This window comes from Diplotaxodon limnothrissa, linkage group LG7 (genome assembly GCF_057381915.1).
Source record: "Diplotaxodon limnothrissa isolate DT_005_m linkage group LG7, D_limnothrissa_male_GT1.1, whole genome shotgun sequence".
NCBI classification, from domain to species: Eukaryota; Metazoa; Chordata; class Actinopteri; order Cichliformes; family Cichlidae; genus Diplotaxodon; species Diplotaxodon limnothrissa.
Window position 1 is genome coordinate 40,724,684 of NC_140602.1, and position 19,696 is coordinate 40,744,379.

At 44.0% G+C, this 19,696-nt stretch overlaps 3 protein-coding genes across 3 annotated transcripts; 2 read left to right on the forward strand and 1 right to left on the reverse strand.

Annotated features, from left to right (window-relative positions):
- Positions 1-502: 502 nt before the first annotated feature.
- LOC146628776 (SOSS complex subunit C-like) lies at positions 503-6,734 on the forward strand. Its single transcript, XM_085358071.1, has 4 exons — positions 503-781; positions 4,326-4,422; positions 5,417-5,504; positions 6,269-6,734. Exons 1-4 carry the CDS (start codon positions 757-759, stop codon positions 6,365-6,367), a joined length of 309 nt encoding a protein of 102 aa, XP_085214197.1. The 5' UTR covers positions 503-756; the 3' UTR covers positions 6,368-6,734.
- A 330-nt stretch (positions 6,735-7,064) lies between these two features.
- kiaa1958 (KIAA1958 ortholog) lies at positions 7,065-9,292 on the reverse strand. The gene is made up of 5 exons (XM_085358072.1): positions 8,990-9,292; positions 8,026-8,506; positions 7,762-7,941; positions 7,456-7,647; positions 7,065-7,372 (listed from the first exon to the last, which is right to left on the reverse strand). The coding sequence occupies exons 1-5, from the start codon at positions 9,290-9,292 to the stop codon at positions 7,065-7,067; spliced, it is 1,464 nt and encodes a 487-aa protein (XP_085214198.1).
- Positions 9,293-11,777: 2,485 nt separating this feature from the next.
- Positions 11,778-19,306, forward strand: LOC146628778 (sorting nexin-18-like). The gene is made up of 4 exons (XM_085358073.1): positions 11,778-12,502; positions 12,827-13,120; positions 13,393-13,775; positions 19,080-19,306. Exons 1-4 carry the CDS (start codon positions 11,778-11,780, stop codon positions 19,304-19,306), a joined length of 1,629 nt encoding a protein of 542 aa, XP_085214199.1.
- Positions 19,307-19,696: the final 390 nt, after the last annotated feature.

Here is a 19,696-nt window from a genome sequence, read left to right on the forward strand (position 1 = left end):
GAAGATGTACGAACAGATTTGCAAGCAGATTTATATTTTACAGAAATACATGAAGAAACAAAACAGGTTATAGTTTACAAATGGCCCAGGAAAAAAAACACAAGAAGCTAAGTCAAAATTTTAAATTATTACTATATCAAAATTGCAGGTTATTGTCCTCAGATTTCAGGTTATCTCAAATTTTTAAGTTATATGCCTCAGAATTTTGAGTTATTATGTCAGAATTCCCACTATGTCTGAAAATTTCAAGTAATGTATCTCAAAATGTCTTGTTACTATCCCAAATTCTTATTTAAATATAAAGAAATCAATTAGTTGATTTTATATATATATATATATATATATATATATATATATATATATATATATATATATATATATATATATATATATATATACTTTTTTAAATTTCCTGAATAAAGGCAGAGTGGGTCCTCTTTCCTTTGCAGTCTTTTGTAATTGTGAAACCGGTACACGCGTTTAAGAAACAAAAATGCGGTGATGCACAGATACACAGTCGAGAGTTTTATCGTCTGTTACGAAGACACTTGCTGAGGTGTCCATCACCAAGTCCTCCTGTATGGTCTATTCTCTCTAACTAACTTACATTAATCACCGTTGAGGACTTTTACCGATGAGCAGTTTCCAGTAGCGTCGAAACAATCGCAGCGGGAAGGAAACACCAAGCATTTGACTGTTAATATAACCTGTTTGGGGTTTTTTGGTGTCCGCTGTTGACCTCTCCGACTCTCTGAGATGACTACTAATCCTCCAGGACAAGGTAATTCATTTGTTTTGGGTCATTTAAGTTCTTGAGAATCGGCTGCTGAATACAGGGGCGTAACTACCAGCTCTGGATACCCTGAAACAGCCCCCTCCATGAGGGAGGAATAGGGCAAGAACCTCGAAGAATGGGAAGCGGATTTATCAGTTAACTTAGACCAAAACTTCTGGTCTCAGATATGCTTAAAAACCTTTTATTTAATTAGAAATCCCAGTCTTCAATTAATTCAATACAAAATACTACATAGAGTGCACTATACAGGTCATCGGATGTTCAAGATGGGCTTTACGTCTACCAACAACTGCTCACACTGTCAAACCAATACACCGGACAATTATATCCACGCTCTTTGGTTCTGTCCACCAGTTCAGAAGTTTTGGCGCGAGATATGTGAAGACTTATCAAAGTGTCTGAAATGTAACATTCCAATTTCCCCTTTAGTGTGTTTGTTGGGCAGCTTAGATTATGTCACTACAGAAAAGAATATCGCCCATATGGTTTTCACTGCCCTATGCATAGCCAAGAAAACAGTCCTCATGAACTGGAAAAATAAAAATAATCTTAATTCTAACCAATATAGAAATTATCTAATAGGTTACATTAGTCTTGATACAGCCTCTGCCACCACATCAGATCAATTGCTCTGGGCTCCTTTGATCAGCTCCATCACCTAGTGGGGGTGGGGGGTCATAGTTTGGTCCTACCTTCGCCGTTGTGATTGGTGTGGGGGTAGGGACAGGCTTGGGGCGTCGGGGGGTTCCCCAGAAGCGTCTTCCTTGGAGGGCCCAACCCGGGGTTGCGGTCATGGCCTGTTAAGGGCTCTGTTGGCTCTTAGGTGACTGTTTCCTCGTGGCTGCGTGCAGCGGGGCTAGGGGAGGGTCTGTGCTGACGGACGTGGGTTACTGACCTGGGAGCCTGGCTGTCCCTGGTTGTGTCCAGGGCAGGCGGGGTTCTGGGGGTGCTCGTCTCTGGGCTGGGGCCATGGCTGGGCCTTGGGGGCTTGGGTCCTGGTTGGTGTGTCGCCAGGGTTGTGGGTGTGTGGGTGCATGGGGGCCCAGCCCTGGAACAGGGTGCCGCCGGTGCATCAAGCCACCTGGGGGGCTCTTCAACTGGTGGGGGAGGCTTTTACATCTTACAGGATGTCTCCTCTCTCCAGGAAGTGACTCTGCAGGTGGGGAGAGATATAGGAGAGGTGGAGGAAGATCTCAGCCTGGGTGTCTATTGTCTTGTGTAGTCTGGAAGATAAGTGGAAGACGGGGTGGGTGCAGTTTTCTCTGCGGTGGGGTCAGGTGGGCTGCCCCAGGCTCTGTGGGGCCGGGCGGCACTGCTGAACTGGGCCCCCAGTCCGGATGGGCCTGGGCCCCCTTTCCCTGGTGGGTTGTAGAGTGTGGGGGTGCCTACTGGGGTCAGCAGGGGAGCTGGCCCCAGGGAGGGGCCACTCGCCCCTCCCTTCCTTCCCTCCCCATCTCCAGCTGCCTCCCTCTTCCCGCGCCACCACAATCACCCCCACATGCAGGGCCTTGGGGTAAAGATGTGTCACCAAGGTGCAGGGGAGGCATCCCCCCCCCCCCCCCCGTCCCCTTCTGGCTGCCTGTGCCTCAATTTTATCCCACAACTTAGACATTCACATTACTCACACTCTCATAACACATACATATAGGACCTTGGTGCTGGGCACGCTACACGGAATCCAAAAGACCATCAGGGTGTACACCTCACCCCTGGCGTCGTTGCCCACCTCTCAATTTTAAATACACGTAGACATTGAGGGCTATCAGGAGGGGCTATGCGCTTACCTGCTGCTCTCTGGCAGGTAGCTCCATGCCCTCCTGGGTTTTAAAGGCACCTTAGAACACACATGCATCAACACTACATAAGAGCGGGTGGAGGGAGGTTTGGAGTCTTCTCTCACCCCCGTTCTCTGCAGCCTGTTGGAGCGGGGGGGCTAGGAGGAGTTGGCCGTCCGACTGGGGTCTGGAATGTGGGGCCTCTCTGCTGCTGCTGAGTCGGGGCGGTCTGCCTCTCCCCACCCCAGGGAAAAGGGTAACACCACCTGGGTCTGGGTGCAGTTTCCCCCTCCAGGGGCAGGGGGACCTAGACCCGGGGCTTAGAGTACGCTTGGGGAGTGTGATTGTGTGTACAGTGTCTCTTTATGTCTGTCTCCACGTTGGGTGAGTGCTGAGTAATTGCATATGAGAGCATGAGGGTGGGAATGGATGTTTGTATCTGTGTGTGCCTGTTTGTCTGTGTCCATATGTCAGGTTGGGTATCAGACGCCACCTCTCTGGGGACACCTCAGGCCCTCCAAGGTTTGGAGGCCTATCTCCACCTACCACCACTCCCCCTGCCAGTGGCAGACGCCCTCAGACATCGGTGCGTTGGTGGTTCTTTGTGTTCGGGGATGGGCGTCCAGGTACACACCGGCTCACTTCTGGTGGGTGCTTGTCGGAGCCTGGGGCTCGCTCGGGCTCCTTCGGGGGTGGGGTGCCCTCGGCCTGGGGCTCGGTCACTCAGGCACAGCTGGCTGCGGCGGAGCTTACAGGCACGTCACTGCAACCCCCCCCCCCCCTGGCTTCTGCTCCGCGGCTGCTGAGTGACCCCTCATCTGGGGCTCTCCTCAGCTCTTTCTGGGACAGTGGCGCGGCTGCCCCTCTGTTGGTCTTCCTTGGTCTCTTGTGCTCTGGGGGCCTCTGGATGTCTGGAGCCTTGATCTCCTCCATACCTGCTTCATGCCCTGGAGGACGGGGCTGTGGCTCCCCACACCCTCTAGCAGATCATTACATGAAGGAACCTGTTAAATACAAGCGCACTCACGCTCACAGGTGTACACACGGGTGCTCACACACACAAACTACACTCTTTTTGGCTGCTACCTCAAAGCACACTGTGCGCTGTCGATCTTACGTGCTGCACAATAATATTTAATATTTAGTATTTACTGTTATCTTCACATAGATCATCGCGATGATGTTGTTTATTATATTGCTCTCTTTTTCTTTGCTTGTTATCTCTTTTTTTCTTTCTCAACAGGTGATCCAGGTGACTGATATGTGTATTTTTTGTCTGTTTGTTTTGTTGGTTTTTGCCCTTTATCACCGCCCCTCTTCCCCGCTCTTTTTCTTTCCCTCTTTCTTTCTCCCTTTTCTTTTCTCCAGTCAAGTCTGTCCCGTGTTCAGCAAATGAAAACAAAATAAACAATAAAAGCAAAGGTGAATCAAATAGACCAATACGGCAAGGCTGGGATGGTCCATTTGGTAAAGTAAATCCATTGGGTGTCTTTCTTTGCCTTTAGACAACAATTCTGATGGCAAAAAAACCAAACGGGACAGTCAAAAAAAAAAAAAGAACCTCCACGATCACAAGAATCATTTTTATTGTGTTTTCTAGTAAATCTTGCTATAAATAAGATCCTAAATAATCTTAAACACTGTTTAGCTTAATCTTTTTGGATGTTTATTCAACATTCAATTGTAATTACCCAAAAACGTGGCCATTATTAGCTGTCCCTTACTCTCTTTTTTTTTTTTTTTTTGTAATACAGCCTTCCCAAACAAGACCCGGGTGGCTATATTGGCAGAGCTGGAAAAGGAAAGGAGGCGACTGATGCAGAGTCAGTCCATGAATACTCCTGGAGCCAGGTAGGTGTAGTATAGCATAATCCAAGTAACAGAAGGGGGGGGGTATTAAGTCTGTGTGTAAAGCTTACCTGGGACATTAGTATGTGTCATGATTTGATGTCCTCGTGTTGGCATTGGTCCTACAACATCATAATTACTGTTGCATATGGACCATCAACTACAACGGTGATGCAAAAACATGAAAGAGGTCATCCAAGGACAGGACACACGCAAGTTATGAAGGTAACTTTGGTTCTGTGAATTCCCAGACATCAAGTTGGATATGTCTCCTTGCACTGCATGCAGGTTGAGATACCATGTTATAGCCTACATCCAGTCTCTAGGAAGCTTCTTGAGCCGAGATGTTCCGAGTGACCAGCATGACTGGCAGTTTCCCGGGAATTCACAGAACCATATTTACCTCTTTCAGTTTAACTCCCACCTCCCTGCCAGTAGCATTAAACAAGATGGCTGGCTTGTATCGGCAGTGCAATAAGGAACAACAGCTGGACACTGTTGTACAGATTTCCCCTTGTGAAACACGTTTCATTGCCATCCGAGATGTGGAGAGACTCCTGACAAATGTGGCAAATAACATCTGAGGGAACAGGTGTGCTCACCACTCCATATGCTTATTTTATTGTAAACAGTCCAGTGGGAAAGTCGATTTTTTTTGGGACACAGCTTTTCCCCTGTTGTTTCAGTTATAACATATTAAGAGATGCTCCGAGTGTGTAAAGCTCTGTGCTGCTTCAAATCCTGAAGCCTGAACTTTAATGCCCTCATTATTATGACAAGGCGCCAGTTGCCTTTTTCTTCTCTAATGTTATGACTTCACAACAATGTGACTGGACATTTGCAGCGATGGTCCTGGAACAATAATTATGATGATGTTAGAACACCAACATATAACCTGTCATTAGTCAGGCTTAAAGAGCCGAGTTCAGGCAGAACAAAAAAGACTTTGGTAATTTTCACATGCTTCCATGCCATCTTTTCCCCTTCAACACTGTAGCATCTCGCTGGCCCGGCCCAGTGTTAAGGACTTCAGGGACAACGCAGAACAGCAGCACATCGCTGCGCAGCAGAAAGCAGCCTTGCAGGTAAGACACCAGAAACGCTACTAGAAGTGCAACCACATTACCCCTCCTCATTATGAATCTTACAGTGATTACAAGCAATCCTACACAGCATACATTAGAAGAGCCTTCTGATAGGAGCCCAACTAATACTGGATTTATTTTTTATTTTTTTAGGTGTAGGTGTGTGTGTGGGGGGGGGGACAGTGAGGTCATTGATCCTTAATGTTCCAGTCATTTATTTTACAACTTTACTGCTTGACTCCACATCACTGTGTCCTCAGCTGTGATTACAGTTACAGTGATTACAGCTGGTGCTGAGCGTGTAAGAGCTAATCTGCTGGATAAACAAATGCCAGATCCCACATCTGTGATCTGAAATCCCAAATATTTTTACTAAGTGCTGGTGAATTAATCATTGGTTCAGGCATGCTGTCTCAAAGCTGCCTGATAGATCTGAGGGCAGCATTTCTTGTAAATTACAGTTACAAGAAAATACCAGTAAATACCAGCTGGGTATCACTTAGCAGTGCGTATGTGCTAATGTAGATTAGAGGTTAGATTTAAAAATGAGCTGCATTTAATCCTCCTTCTATATCATTAACAGTGGGAAATAACTATGATTTGTTATCAGGCTGGCAATATAAATTCAACCTCAACAAGTTAACTGATAAAACAGAATAAATGAAAACACAGATTCTTCATGTCATGCTGGTGGTGTGATTGCGTGTTTGGGTGGCCCTCTGCTGTCAAGCCTGTAGTTAACACCTTTATTTCTTTTCTTGCAGCATGCACATGCACATTCTTCAGGCTTCTTCATCACTCAGGACTCCTCATTTGGAAACCTCATCCTCCCAGTTCTTCCACGCCTGGAGCCCGAGTCTTGACGTTTTACATCCGATCTACCTTCTGGTGTGAGAGGCGCAGCTTTGGAACAAGCTGGGCGCACACCACGTCTCTCATCTTGGACAGCTGTTTGTGATGTCGTAAATGATCTCAGGGGAGTGTTAAATGACCTCTCTTATATTTTCATGACTAGGAAAGCTGGTTGCTGATTTTAGAAAACCTGCACAAGGGATCAGAAGACTGTTCTACATGGCCGTGAAACATTGCAGTAAAGGTTATATTTCGACTGTTTTCGTTCTGCTGTGGATAATAAAAATGTTGCATACATTAAAGATGATAACAGGAGTGCTTCTGGACTCTAACACACCCACTGATGTTCTTTGAGGGTGAAAGATATCAATTTAATAAATGGAGGAAAAAACCTTTTTTTGTGGTTTATTGTAAAACAGCCATAAGAAACACATTTTTTAGAACCTGATGAATTCTGAGCAGCTGAATCTGCTGTGAAAGTCAACAAGTGTCAGTTTCACGCTTCTGTTTCATAATCGCACAAGAAAAAAAATCCACTAGACAGGAAGCACCCATGATGGTTGGAATACAGTCGACATATGATTTGAAGTCAATTATGTTAAAAGTCCTAAGGTGGTATTTTTCTCTGATTTTTTTTTCTATACATAAAGTATGCAGAGGTTTTGTAGGCCTGTGCCTCAGGCAGCGCGAGCACCATACATGAAGCTGTCACTTTGACACAATGGGCAACAGTTCTCCTTTTGCCTTCATTGTTTTGATCTTGGCCTTAATGGTGTCGTCCATCGCCTGCCGACAGCGGTGGGCGTAGTGTGCCAGCGTCTCCTCCTTCTCATCCCATGGCACCAGTGCGTGAAAAACCTCTGGAGCAGCCAGGCTGAGCTCCGCTATGGCCGCCGTGCGAGAGATTGTGTTGCGGTCCACACCGATGCGGTCAAACGCCACCTTCATGGAGACGCTGCGGCGAAACTCCTGGAGGGCAGCCATGTAGCGTGCTATCACACCCACCACGTTTTTCACTACCAATAAAAACAAAAAAGCAATGTTTAGCACAGCGAGTACTCCGTGACACATTTATCAGAGTGTCTCTATGTGTCCTTACTCCTGACTCGAGTGTTTTCTCCATCCCGGCTCCTCTTGCTCTTCGGGGTCCGATGGCGCTCTAGAGGATGAAGCTCCACTTCCTCAAATGAGTCAAACAGCGTTGGCAAATCAAACCCAGCTGCATCATCAGAGGACGCCATGTGTGAGCTTCCAGGTTCCACCTGAGTGGAACAACGAGGCCACCTCTTCTCTAGAAGAAAGAAAGAGAAGATGAGGACTGAAGATTTTGAGAAACCAACTAACTCTAGTTCAGTGAACGTAATTTTTGTGTAAGGTTACAAACGGCACAGATTCGTGAGCTTACCGGGGCGCAGTTTATCCTGCAGAAACTCACATATGAGTTCAGCTTTCTTCGTGAGTTCATGTTGCAGCAGTTCTTTGTCCTGCTTCAAATTGGAGATCATCTCTGTCATTTGTTGGTTTCGGCTGCGTTCTGCTAATAGTAATGCTCGCAGCTTCTCCAGCTCACTCTCGTCTTCTTCAGCTTTACAGACACACAAAAAAATTACAAACAAAAACAACGTTATGTTTTGTTCCCCTGATGGCATGAAAACATGCGAGCTGGTACCTGTGTTCTTCGTAGTGGTCTCTGTGGCAGAGCTGCATCGCTCAGCCTGCTCTGTGGTCCCTGCTGTGCAGCTGCCTCCTCCTAGTACCTCCGTCTCTGGATCCATCGATCCCTCACACCCCACATGTTGTCCATGCTGGGGCTGACAGCAAGATGAAAGAGCCTTTTTTGGCCACAGTGTTTGTGTGATTTGAGAGTATGTGTTTGGTGCCTGATGAGTTTGTAAAACACAGACTAGGTCTGTCTCTGTGAGCCCAGTGTCATCGTCTTCTGCTGGGGCGGATTCCTGTTTGACCTTCTTTGCAGCGATGGCTCCTCCCTGGGCCCCGCCTCTTTTCCTAGATGGCCGGGGCTCATAGTCGCCATCCTCATCTGTGGCTGATGAATCACATGCAGCAATGTCAAAAAGCCGACCGCTGAACTCCTCGCCCTCTGATGCCGCTTCACTATAGGAGAGGTCACATGATGTTCTCACTGCAATCTGAACATTTAGAAAGAGGTGATGTCCAACTGTACAACCTTATAATCCAGTACATAATTGTCTCCATAGCTTTACTGTACAGTTCATGACAACTGTACAATTCATTTTCATGTAAGTCACCAGTTTACATCAAATTAAGCCTTAAAATTATGCATAACTTGCATGAAATCCATGGACTGTAACTTAAAGATGGCTTGTAACCACATAGCTTCCATGTTCCAAAAACAAAGCCACTGTAAAAGTGATTTAAGAGTGCATTATTTCACCAAAAATCCCACATAAAAGTAAGGCTGCAGGGATTTTCCAGTCTTGTCTGGGTTTAACCATATGTTGACAGACAAAGTATTAAAGGCTCATGAACCCACATGCTGATTATACACTGGCCCTAAGCTCATGTGAATTTGTCAGTAACCCAATTCTTTGCACATTTGCACATCCCCGTGTCATTTCAGACAATACCAGCACCTCACATCTTTACCTCACCTTACTGGTTGGACGACCTCCAGCAAACCTCTCCTGGCCTTGTCTGGTACTGGCTGAGCCGCCACAAGTGTTTGCATTTTCACCAAGGGGCCAGTGGTAGGCGTGTCCAGCCCCACAGCCCCACACAGCAATGGGGACGCTGCCACCGTGCGGACCAGATTCAGCTGTCAGCACATTGCTGTAGGAGCCACGGGTGATGTGCTGCAAGCTGGGGAGGAGGTTACAGATGGTGCCGTGGCTGTGAGCCCAGCGGACGAGTTTACACAAACTGTCCGAGGTGGTTTGAACCAGGCTGGACATCATAGGATGTCTGAAACAGAGAGCGAGAAGACGGTGTTAGAAACACTTTAATATTATTTATTTGTATCTGTTGCTAATATCACTGGCATCATAGATAAAAACTGCTTCCATCAGCTGCCTTTGCTGTTATCTTTCTTTCCTTTGCTGCTGATGCCATAAGTTTTTTTTAATAATTACTCAAGGAAATTCACATTTACAGGCAGTGCAAGTCTTGATTTGATCCATCTTAATTTTCAGCCATGTGTGACCTAAACTGAGTCCTAAGAACAGCTTCTCATATTACAGGCTCATTTATTTTTCAGTTTTTTGTGCTTTTGACTTTCTTCAATTTCAGGGTTTACATTATGCAAAATGTTTCATGTTCTTGTATATAAACTGGCGATTTAAAAAAAAATCACTGTTTTCACTTTAGCAGACAAAAAAGACGTGCTGATTTTTAATGCATGTTTACCACAAATGACCACATCTAATCTGTTAGTGTTTTCCCCTTTTCTCCTCTTTAAATTATCCTCAAAGAAGACTTGTTGCTTTGCAAGTCCTATCGTGCAACAGCTGGATACTACACCTCGTAGCATGCAGCTGCTGCAATACTCAATCCCCTGATTCAGTTTACCATGGTAAAGATTACAGTCACATATTTATGAAGGCAAAATTTTCCAATTCATAAAAATAAATCTTGTCGGTTACAAGACGCCTAATTGTAGCTAGAGCAAATGAACTGTAAAAACAGAGTGTCCTTCAGTTTCCTGTTAAAAACAAGTTATATTTTATTTAAACTGGCATAAATCATCAATTTATCTTCCTCTCGATCAAATCTGTCCACGGGCAAATCCTAATTTAACAGACACAGGAAAACAAAGCACCTACAGCACATACACATGCCTCATAATTACCTTTAAAAAAGAAATCTAAATTAAACCAGGTCCATGCAGGTTTCACATAATCTGACTGTCCTCATTTATTCCGCAGCTGCCTGCAGTAAGCCAAAGCAACTCTCGGGTCTTATGTGCTGACGCGAAACACGCTTGATTAAAAATAATAATAAAAAATGTCCAGCTTTTGTTTAATTATTATCTTCTTTGTCCGGTAGGTTTAATATCGCCACAGTTGAATGAAAGGGTTGGTTTACTGCCAGCAAGTGGACGGGAGGATGAACTGTGCTCTGCTCTCAGTGGGTGATGAAACAGCGACCTCTAGTGGGCAGAGGGGGCTATTAATAAAGTACTATAATATATATCCTGCACATGCATATTATTTTATTTTTGTTTTGATACAATTTAAATTATAAGAGGATGAGAAATAAAATATCCCATTCATCCATATAGATTGTAAGACGTGTTAAAAAACATTTAATATTTGTTTTGCCGGGTTAAAACATGTTTTTACGTATTTATATATACTTATTTTCTCCCTGACACCCAACTAAAAAGCAGTTTCACAGCAGCATAAGCAGCCAAACAAGTTGTGCTGTCACAAAAAAAATCTTCTCAGATTACAAATCAAGCGAACAGAAACTTTCAGCATGTCAAATTGATGCGAACACATCGTTCCTGCCCGGTGAAGCTGAAACATCCAGGAACTTGATGCAGACTTTACTTTAAAACACAAACAGTATTTTATTTTTAACTTTTTATCAAAGCCCAAATTAACTTTTAACGTTTAAAGTGTGTATTTTTAGCATCCTGAAGAGTGACTAGCGAATTTCTCTAATTAACATAAGGTTAGCCCGAGACCAGTTCAAAGATTACGTGTAATGACGTCATAGCCTATAAAGCAGGTTAACTGGGGCAGTTAATCTAACATACCCCGCTTGATGTGGATTGTTCCGTGTCTGGATAAATGAGTATATAAAAGCTGGAAGTTTTTTGGTTTTTAAAAGTTATTGGTCCGACTTCAGAGACTTGACTGAACGTGTTCCTGGCTCCACCCTCCGTTAGTCAGCCTGTGTAACTACGTGTTAGTGCTGGTGCCTTTAACTTACAAGCATCTTGGAGAGAGGAGGGGAAAAAAAGAGGACTTTCCCCCCGGCTTTTATCTTAGGGAAAGACGGCTATCCTGCCGTCGCAAGTTTGTTGGCTTTAAACTTGAATAGCCGGTGTCTTTCCGTAAGGGAGAAAAAAGGACAGGTTTTGAATGCGTTTTCGGACTTGGATTAAGTTGTGCATGGAAACTAATGATATTTGAACCCGCGGAAAGGAGAGAGAGGAGGTGGGTGTCGGATACAGGACTACTTTTGCGTGTCCGTCTTATTCTTTTGCGCGTGGATCACAGATACAAGCGTGTTTAATTTGGTCAAAGGTGGAATGGTTTGTTTTTTGTTTTTACCATAAAACTTCCTAAATCTGATTAAAGCTGCACAGATCCTAAAGGTTTAATCGTGCTGGAAGACATAACATTTTCGAGGAAGCTTTGAGAATCAGAACCAGAAATATATATCTATATATAGAGATATAAATATATAAAAATATATTGCAGCAGTATTGAAATTATGGCGCTGAAGGCCAAAGTGTTGTACGATTTCCACTCTGAAAATCCAGGAGAGATCTCCATAGCAGAGAATGAGGTGGTGACTCTGTTTAGCGAGGAGGAGCTGGAGGGTTGGCTGGAGGGGGAGAACAGCAAGGGGGAGGCTGGCCTCTTCCCTGCCTCTTATGTTGAGATCATCAGAGACCACATCACCTCCAACAACAATGGCTTCTCCTTGACCCAAACCAAAGTCCAGACCTCCTACACATCCTCCCAGCCTCACAGAGGATTTGGAGCTGATAGCAGCAGCAGCTTCCACACTAGCCAGGGCAGCGATGATGACTGGGATGACGAGTGGGACGACAGCTCTCCTGTGGCCAATGTCCCTCAGGGTCTCAGCAGCAGCCCTCCTTTGCACCCAGTTGCCTCCTCCCTGCCGGGCCGTGGGAGCTCCCAGCAGCAGCAGGCCAAGAGTTCAGCCACAGTGGGGAGGAACCTGAACAGGTTCTCCACCTTCGTCAAGTCCGGAGGGGAGGCCTTCCTGCTAGGGGAGGCGTCAGCTTTTGTGAAAGATGGAGACAGGATCTGTGTGGTGATGGGGAAGCATGGACCCGAGTGGCAGGAGGACCCTTATCCGTTCACGTGCACCATTGACGACCCCACCAAGCAAACAAAGTTCAAAGGGATGAAGAGCTACATGTCATATGGCCTTACTCCAACGCACACCAATGTCCAAGTCAACCGCAGGTATGTATCGTCTTCCCTTTTCTCCACTTTTCTGATTTTTACTGCGGTTTACGAAATGTTAAAAACAGAGCTGTGGATATTTGCCATCTGGAGCCTTCTCTTGTTTCCTCTCTGAGGTTCCCTCAACAGCTTTCACATTGTTTCCATGTCCATGTGTCTGTCAGTTGAACTACACTCGAATTCCCTCAGGGCTTGTTGGGAAAAGATTCCTGCACTTCGCCTCCATTTATCTTTTTCACTCTGTCTCACTACATGCTCCTGGCATTACCTTACCTCACTTATTCAACCAGTCCCAATTTCTCTTCTCTCCACTCCTTCCTGCAGGTATAAACACTTTGACTGGCTCTACGGTCGGCTCGTGGAGCGCTTCCCTGTCATCTCAGTGCCCCACCTGCCAGAGAAGCAGGCCACGGGCCGCTTCGAGGAGGACTTCCTCTCCAAGAGGAGGAAGGGTCTGATCTGGTGGATGAACCACATGACAAGCCATCCTGTGCTGGCGCACTGTGACGTTTTCCAGCATTTCCTGACTTGTGGGGCGGATGAGAAGGCATGGAAGCAGGGAAAGAGGAAGGCAGAGAGGGACGAGCTGGTCGGGGCCAATTTCTTCCTCACAATCAGGTAGGAGTCTGAGAATTGGTCTTTATTAAGATGCACATAGCATTTTGGGAAATGACAAAGTTTTTTGTCAGGTTCTTTTTAATAGTGTTAAGTTTAGCTGAAAGATATTTGACCTTGTATAGGGAACTAATATTATAAACTACGTTCTTTGCTCTGTTTTAACAACTTGGAGTTGAAGGCCTTTAAAAATAGGGTGTGCCAGATAGTGAGCAAAAGATAAGCAGTAGAAAAAGATTTAAAATGACAATCTTCCCCTTTCTTTTTTCCGTCAGCCCCCCATCTGTACCTCTGGACCTGCAGGAAGTCGAGAGCAAGATTGAAGGCTTCAAAACATTCACCAAGAAGATGGACGAGAACATCATAGTTGTGAACACCAGCATCAACGAGTTCGGCCGCAAACAAATATCGGGGTTCAAAAAGGAGTACCAGAAGGTCGGACAGTCCTTCAAACTCCTGGCCCAGGCTTTCGAGCTGGACCAGCAGGTCTTCTCAGTGGGCTTGAACAAGGCCATTTCCTACACGGGGGAGTCTTACGAGGCAATAGGAGAGTATTTTGCTGATCAGCCGCGGCAGGACCTGGACCTCATTTCCGACCTGCTGGACATCTACAAAGGACACCTGGCCAACTTCCCTGACATCATCCATGTGCAGAAAGGTGGGAGAGTGTCTTTGTCTTCATGTTGGTAAAAAAAATTCAGCTCTGCAGTCTTAGAGCACAAATGCAAAGGAAAGACGTTGAGCACATTTTTATGCAGGGCTAACGTTTTAATACTGCCTAAACATGTTAAAATACTTTCTTGGGAAAATAAATTCTAATTAGTAACAAACCAATTATGAAAAATCAAAAAACAAACAAACTTAGAGGAAAGAAAACAGACTCGGCACCAAGTATGTAGGGAAGCTTTTAACTGCCGTTTAAAGAAAAAAATTTAAACGAATTATATGCGTCTAAATGCTTCTAGCATGTCTGTTAATCATGCAGACATACAAAGACCCAGATTCTGACTGTATCCCAACCAAGAGAAACATCTGTTTTCATTTAGTGAAGAGCAGTGTCAATCTGCGTCGAAAACTGAAACCCGTGGTCCATTGTAACACTCGGGGTACTGTGCGAGGGCCTGTATTTGCTCATTTTGAAAACACACACACACTTACAAAGCAGGAGTTGGCTTATTAGTTCCCTGCAGGTTGGGAGGAGGGAGTTCCTCCTGGCACGCAGAGTCCAGACGTTTGCCAGACCGAGAGACACTGTTTCTATAGTCTGCTGAACTCTGTTCTCCAGATACAATCCCAGCTCCCAACTGTGGAACGAGCCTGAATTGCAATAGTCCGTGTGACTGACAGGGCTTCACCTCCTTTCCTGTTGACAAATAACAAACACATTGTTTTATGCCTCGCAAAGCCCATTTACTTACTAACTCACTGTTTTTTTCCTGTTAAGTTTTTCATGCCAAAGTTTCTCTCCACAGAGCATCATTGGTTCGGGGTATTTTGTATAAAATGGGACGCCAAATAAAAACCAGTTAAACCAGTAAAACACATTTTACTTAAATTATAACCAAATTGATTAATATCTCGGAAAGATAGTCAACGTAATTTAAACATTTCAGGTGATCTCCCACAAAGTAGTGACATAATTCTGGGGCACCGGCGTGGGTTTCATCACTGAAAACACTGACTGGCAACATTTTTTTGTCCTTTTCATACAAAGAGTTGATTCTGTTTATTCATGGTCGGTAGTGACCGTGACCGCCCACTTTTTTTAAGACCTCCACTTCCAGTAGTGAATTTCTCATTCATTTTGTCCACTGATGTTTCAGGAAATTATTACATTTTATATACATTTAAGCCTTCAAGTGAGCCAGCCAGCTACAAGCCAGATCATAACCATGAAATCATTTGATTTGGATCAAAAATATAAAGCAAAATGAAAGTCTACTCAAGTTTCTTCAGTGTTGTGCTCACTAATTGAGCTGATGTGTAAGGGTTTAAACATTTCAGTGGTAACAGAAACCTCTATGCTTTTCCTACCCTTGATGTCAGTAACACGGTATATCCTCTTCTAGTTTTCAGCTAGATTCTATCCTGCTGTAAACTAAATTATAACCCTAATTATAACACATCCAAAGAAAATGACTAACACAACTATAAAATAGACCCAGCATGCAGAAGAATTTGTAAGCCTTTACAATAAGCACTCTCAGACTTTTGTAATCATCTCTGCTGGTGTTAGAAAAGGTCAGTATCCGGTGAGTAACATCCTTCAACCATTGACCATACTGCAGAGTCGACATTGCTGCTGGGGTTGTGAAATAACTTAGATTCGCATAAGATGACTGGCTTAGTTCACGAGGCATCTGATTTGATAAAGAAATAGGCAAGAAGGAAAACAGGACTCTAGCGGGTTTGCGTTTCCAGACGCATCAGGCTTCATTTTTTTCTCAGCAGCAGCAGCTCCACATTCCCCTAATTTCTATCAGTCTCATATTGTCTCATATACACTTTCTCCAGTAATGGCTAAATTAGAAAACATATAAAATGGCAGCTGTAACACCTCATGTTTGACTGCTTTGTTGAACTACATATGTCACTTACGGTGACAGTCATCTATGCCAGCTCAGTCTTTTAAGTCCAAAGGCTACATCTGATTTGAATGAGTGGGAATTCCTGGGCCTCTTGTACTCTGTTGCCCCGGGACTACAGGAATCCAAAATGGAGCGGTCTCAGGATTACATTCCCCTCCTCCTCTTTTTTTGTTCCCCCCTTTTCCTCTTTCCTCCTGTTGGTTAAAGAAAAATAGGAAGAAGAAGAAGAAGAAGAGGGGAGGTGAATGTATGAGGGGGTACGGAGAGTTACAGAGCTTTACAAGATTTCCTACCAGCATAACAGTACAAGAGTTCAAATTATAGCTCAGTAATCCCCTTGGCGGGGAGGAGAGCAAAGTCCGAGTTTTTTTTTTTGCTTCACTGTGGTGGCAAACTTGTGCTTCTGATCTTCGTGAGATAGAGAGAAGGAGAAACTAGGTCAGCACGTTCAAGATCAGCTTCCTCGCAATTTCCTCTACATTCATGTGAGTTAGTCCTTAACTCTGAGATCCCTCTTTGTTGGTCCTGTCTGTCTGGACTGTACAGCCTCCCCCCCAAAGCTTGAGTCACTCTAAACACTGTGAGTCATAAGTGGGTGATGGGTGTCTTCAAAGAAACCTGGCAAAGGTTTGCAACAATCAGCACATTTCTGCAGGTTTCTCAACATGTCCTGATTTTATGTGATCCAGTTACGACCTCGTGAATTTTGTATTGCACAAGTTCCTTTTGTAGAATTGTGTTTTAATTATTTGTGTAGAAGTTCTAAAAATATTCCAGACTTCCTTGATTTGACTATTGAGTTTGACTTCCTCTTTCCTGTGTAGCCACCCTGATGTCATCAACTGCTTTGCGGACAATTATTTTGAAGTCTCAATTTTCTAATTTTGGCAAAAAAAACCAACTAAGTGTTGTCTCAGGGGGAAAACTGAACTCCTATGAGTGTCTTTTTTTTTTTATCTGAGCACAAAAAACTCGAGTCAACCCTAACAAGCTAAAGAGAGCACAACCATATAGCAAGCTGTGAAGATGAATGGTTCTGTTGTTATCATCAAGTCCTGAAAATTGGTCAATGGGGGTGTAAAAGTGTATTTTTTATAATGGGGATTTTATGTTGAAAAATAAAATCAAGTGGCGGTATAACCTTAACCATATAAATTTTGTCCAATCAGAAGCCTAGGGGGCAAAAAGTTGCTAGGCAAAAAAAGGAGGAAAAAGAAAGCACTGTGCAGGAGTCCTCCTGTTCTTTCCATTCATAATAAAGTCTTTGAGTTATCCAGTGGCTGCTTTAAAAAAATGTCCTTGTTGTATTTTTCATTTCACAATGTGCCAAGTGTTTTCAGTTTGTGAAAGGTCTGGACTGCAGGAAGGCCAGTTGAGTGCTCTTCTAATGCAAAGCAATATTGCTGTAATGCATGGACAGTATGTAGTTTAGCATTGGCTTGCTGATATATGCAAGGCCTACCTTGAAAAAGACTGCATTGTGTGGATAGGAGCACATGTTGCTCTAAAGCTGTATATACCTTTCAGCATTAATGCTGCTTTTCCAGATGTGCATGCTGCCAGTTCCACACACGCTAATTCATCCTCCATACCATCAGAGATGTAGGCTTTTTAAATGAACATTAATAAGAAGCGTCCAGAGAAGATGGCAGCGTTTTTGGATTATACTCGAATAAAGTTTTAACCTGTCTAGTTTCAAGATCATTTCTTGAAGTGTCCTGAGCCCATGTGGTGATTTACATGACAATGCCATGGTCTCAGATTGTCTCATCCAATGTTTGTGAGTTTTTACTTTTAAATTTTGCACATTTAAACTTTGCATTTGGTTATTGTTTAAACTGTTTAATGTATTCTCTCCCTTAGTGTATTTACCCATTTTATTAGTTCTTAGTTGCTTTAGAGTAATTTTTTTCCCTCAGTGCTCCATCTTTTTGTGTCAAGTCTCCCGTACGTTCATTCATATTTTCCACGTTTAGATATCTCACTTCCTGCTTTATTTTGAAAGTTAGTTTTTTTCCTTGTGCTTTGCTTTTAGTTCCCTTGTCTTGGCTCTGCAATTTAGTTCAGATGTCTTCTTCTCCCCAGCTGTCTGCACTTCCTCTAATCACCCTTCTGTTTATGTATAGTTGCTGTCTCCACTTGTCCTTTGTCAGAGTGTCTGTTCCCCTTGGCCCAGTGTGTTTCTTAGTATTTTTTTTTTTTTAATGTTTTTAAATCCCCCCCCAAAAGTGCTCACGACAGACCGGTTACTCTCACTGAACCTGGTTCTGCCTGAGTTGAGGTTTTTCCTGTTAAAAGGGAGCTTTTCCTTCCCTTTGTCACCAAAGCGCTTGATCAGCACGGGGTCATCTGATTGTTGGGATTGTTAGACAGACAGAGAGGCCTGTTTAAAACTGGCGACGATGTTGGCGTCAGACTCTGGGCCACGAGAGTTCGTGTTGGATGTAGTACTTCATTCTCACGCCTGTCTTTCTAGACAGAGGAACAAAATTGCAGATATTAAGAATAACAAATGTATTGCAACAGTATTTTTGCCTGCACCTACCATTACAGGAAATTGTCTCATGAAAAAAACATTGCACATTATGATGTCAAAAAGAACATCATACCATTAATGTGGCTTGCCTTTAAGGGCATACCACATCAATGGTATGCCCTTAATGTGTCTCTGGAGGCTCCATTTTTAGTGATCTGATAAATGGAGATAACAGTTTACACGTAGGCTAAAAGCTAAAAGCTAAAAACCCAAAAATATCTGTGTATGTGTTGCCACAACCTTTAGTGACTGTAACTTCAAGTGTGCAAACTTAGATTGTTATCTTATCAGCTATCTGTCGCTGAAGTGTTCTTGTTTATCTGTGTAAAGAAAGGAAACCTGTTTTTGAGGTAATGTATTTTAAGATAGATGAATATCAAAGCAGAGTGGCATGGTAGTTATCACTGTTGCCGCACAGCAAGAAGGTTCTGAGTTCAATTCCACCATCAGGCCGGTGTGGAGTTTGCATGTTCTCCCTGTGTTTGCGTGGGTTTCTCCCACAGTCCAAAGACATGCAGTTAGTGAGGATTACCCACAGGTGTGAGTGTGAATGGTTGTTTGTCTCTGTGCGTTAGCCTTGCGACACACTGGCGACCTGTCCAGGGTGTACCTTGCCTCTCGCCCTATGATAGCTGGGATAGGCTCCCGCGACCCTGTAAAGGATAAGCAGAAGCGAATGGATAGCTGTAGAATATTATTTCTGAAATAAATGTGTCAGGGTTTTATTTCCAGTGTTGTCATGATCACAGAATATTTTTGAATAAGTTTTTTTTTTTTTATTGTGAAAAATCCGAAAGTTTTTTTTTTAACTTTTGAACTCTCCGATGTATTTTCCCAGGTGCGCTGACCAAGGTGAAAGACTGCCCAAAGAAGGAAGGTGAGCTGCATGACCGCTGCAACATCATTTCTTTCGCCACGCTGGCAGAAATCCAGCACTTCCACCGCACACGTGTACGGGACTTCCGCTCACAGATGCAGTACCACCTACGCCAGCAGATCAGCTTCTTCCAGAAGATCACGGCCAAGCTTGAGGACGCACTGCAGATATATGACGATGACCAGTAGCACAAGAGTGAGACAAGGAAGAGAACAGACTACAAAGGCTTCAAAGAAATGGGTTGTGGTGGTGGTGTCATCCTCTCATAATCGAGAGCATCTTATTGTCCTTTAAAAGAAAAATCTTTTTTGTGATGATCCCTCGCTGTCTAGTTGGAGCATTGGAAGAAAAATACAGGCCATTTGACAACTTCTTGTATTATCTGAAGCTCTGATGAATGTACCATTAACAAGGATTTTGCTGACGCTCCAGACACATGTTGCAACTCAGCAGGATTGCAGCAGATATTTAAAACAGCTGCTCTCAGTATGACTGGAGCTGCGTTTGAGTCACAGTTTCAGGGTCACGTGACCGTCTCCACTGCCTCTTCATGGGAGCACTCGGTCGGGAAAGAACAA

Bases quoted from the DNA above. Each gene is read 5' to 3' on its own strand.
- LOC146628778 (XM_085358073.1), top strand. From the start codon at position 11,778: ATGGCGCTGAAGGCCAAAGTGTTGTACGATTTCCACTCTGAAAATCCA. The intron at 12,503-12,826 runs GTATGTATCGTC...TCCTTCCTGCAG, and splicing joins AATGTCCAAGTCAACCGCAG to GTATAAACACTTTGACTGGC. The intron at 13,776-19,079 runs GTGGGAGAGTGT...GTATTTTCCCAG, and splicing joins CATCATCCATGTGCAGAAAG to GTGCGCTGACCAAGGTGAAA.
- LOC146628776 (XM_085358071.1), top strand. From the start codon at position 757: ATGACTACTAATCCTCCAGGACAAG. The intron at 782-4,325 runs GTAATTCATTTG...TTTGTAATACAG, and splicing joins TACTAATCCTCCAGGACAAG to CCTTCCCAAACAAGACCCGG. The intron at 5,505-6,268 runs GTAAGACACCAG...CTTTTCTTGCAG, and splicing joins AGCAGAAAGCAGCCTTGCAG to CATGCACATGCACATTCTTC.
- kiaa1958 (XM_085358072.1), bottom strand. From the start codon at position 9,292: ATGATGTCCAGCCTGGTTCAAACCACCTCGGACAGTTTGTGTAAACTC. The intron at 8,507-8,989 runs GTGAGGTAAAGA...CTAAATGTTCAG, and splicing joins GAGGTCGTCCAACCAGTAAG to ATTGCAGTGAGAACATCATG. The intron at 7,373-7,455 runs GTAAGGACACAT...TTTTATTGGTAG, and splicing joins AGAAAACACTCGAGTCAGGA to TGAAAAACGTGGTGGGTGTG.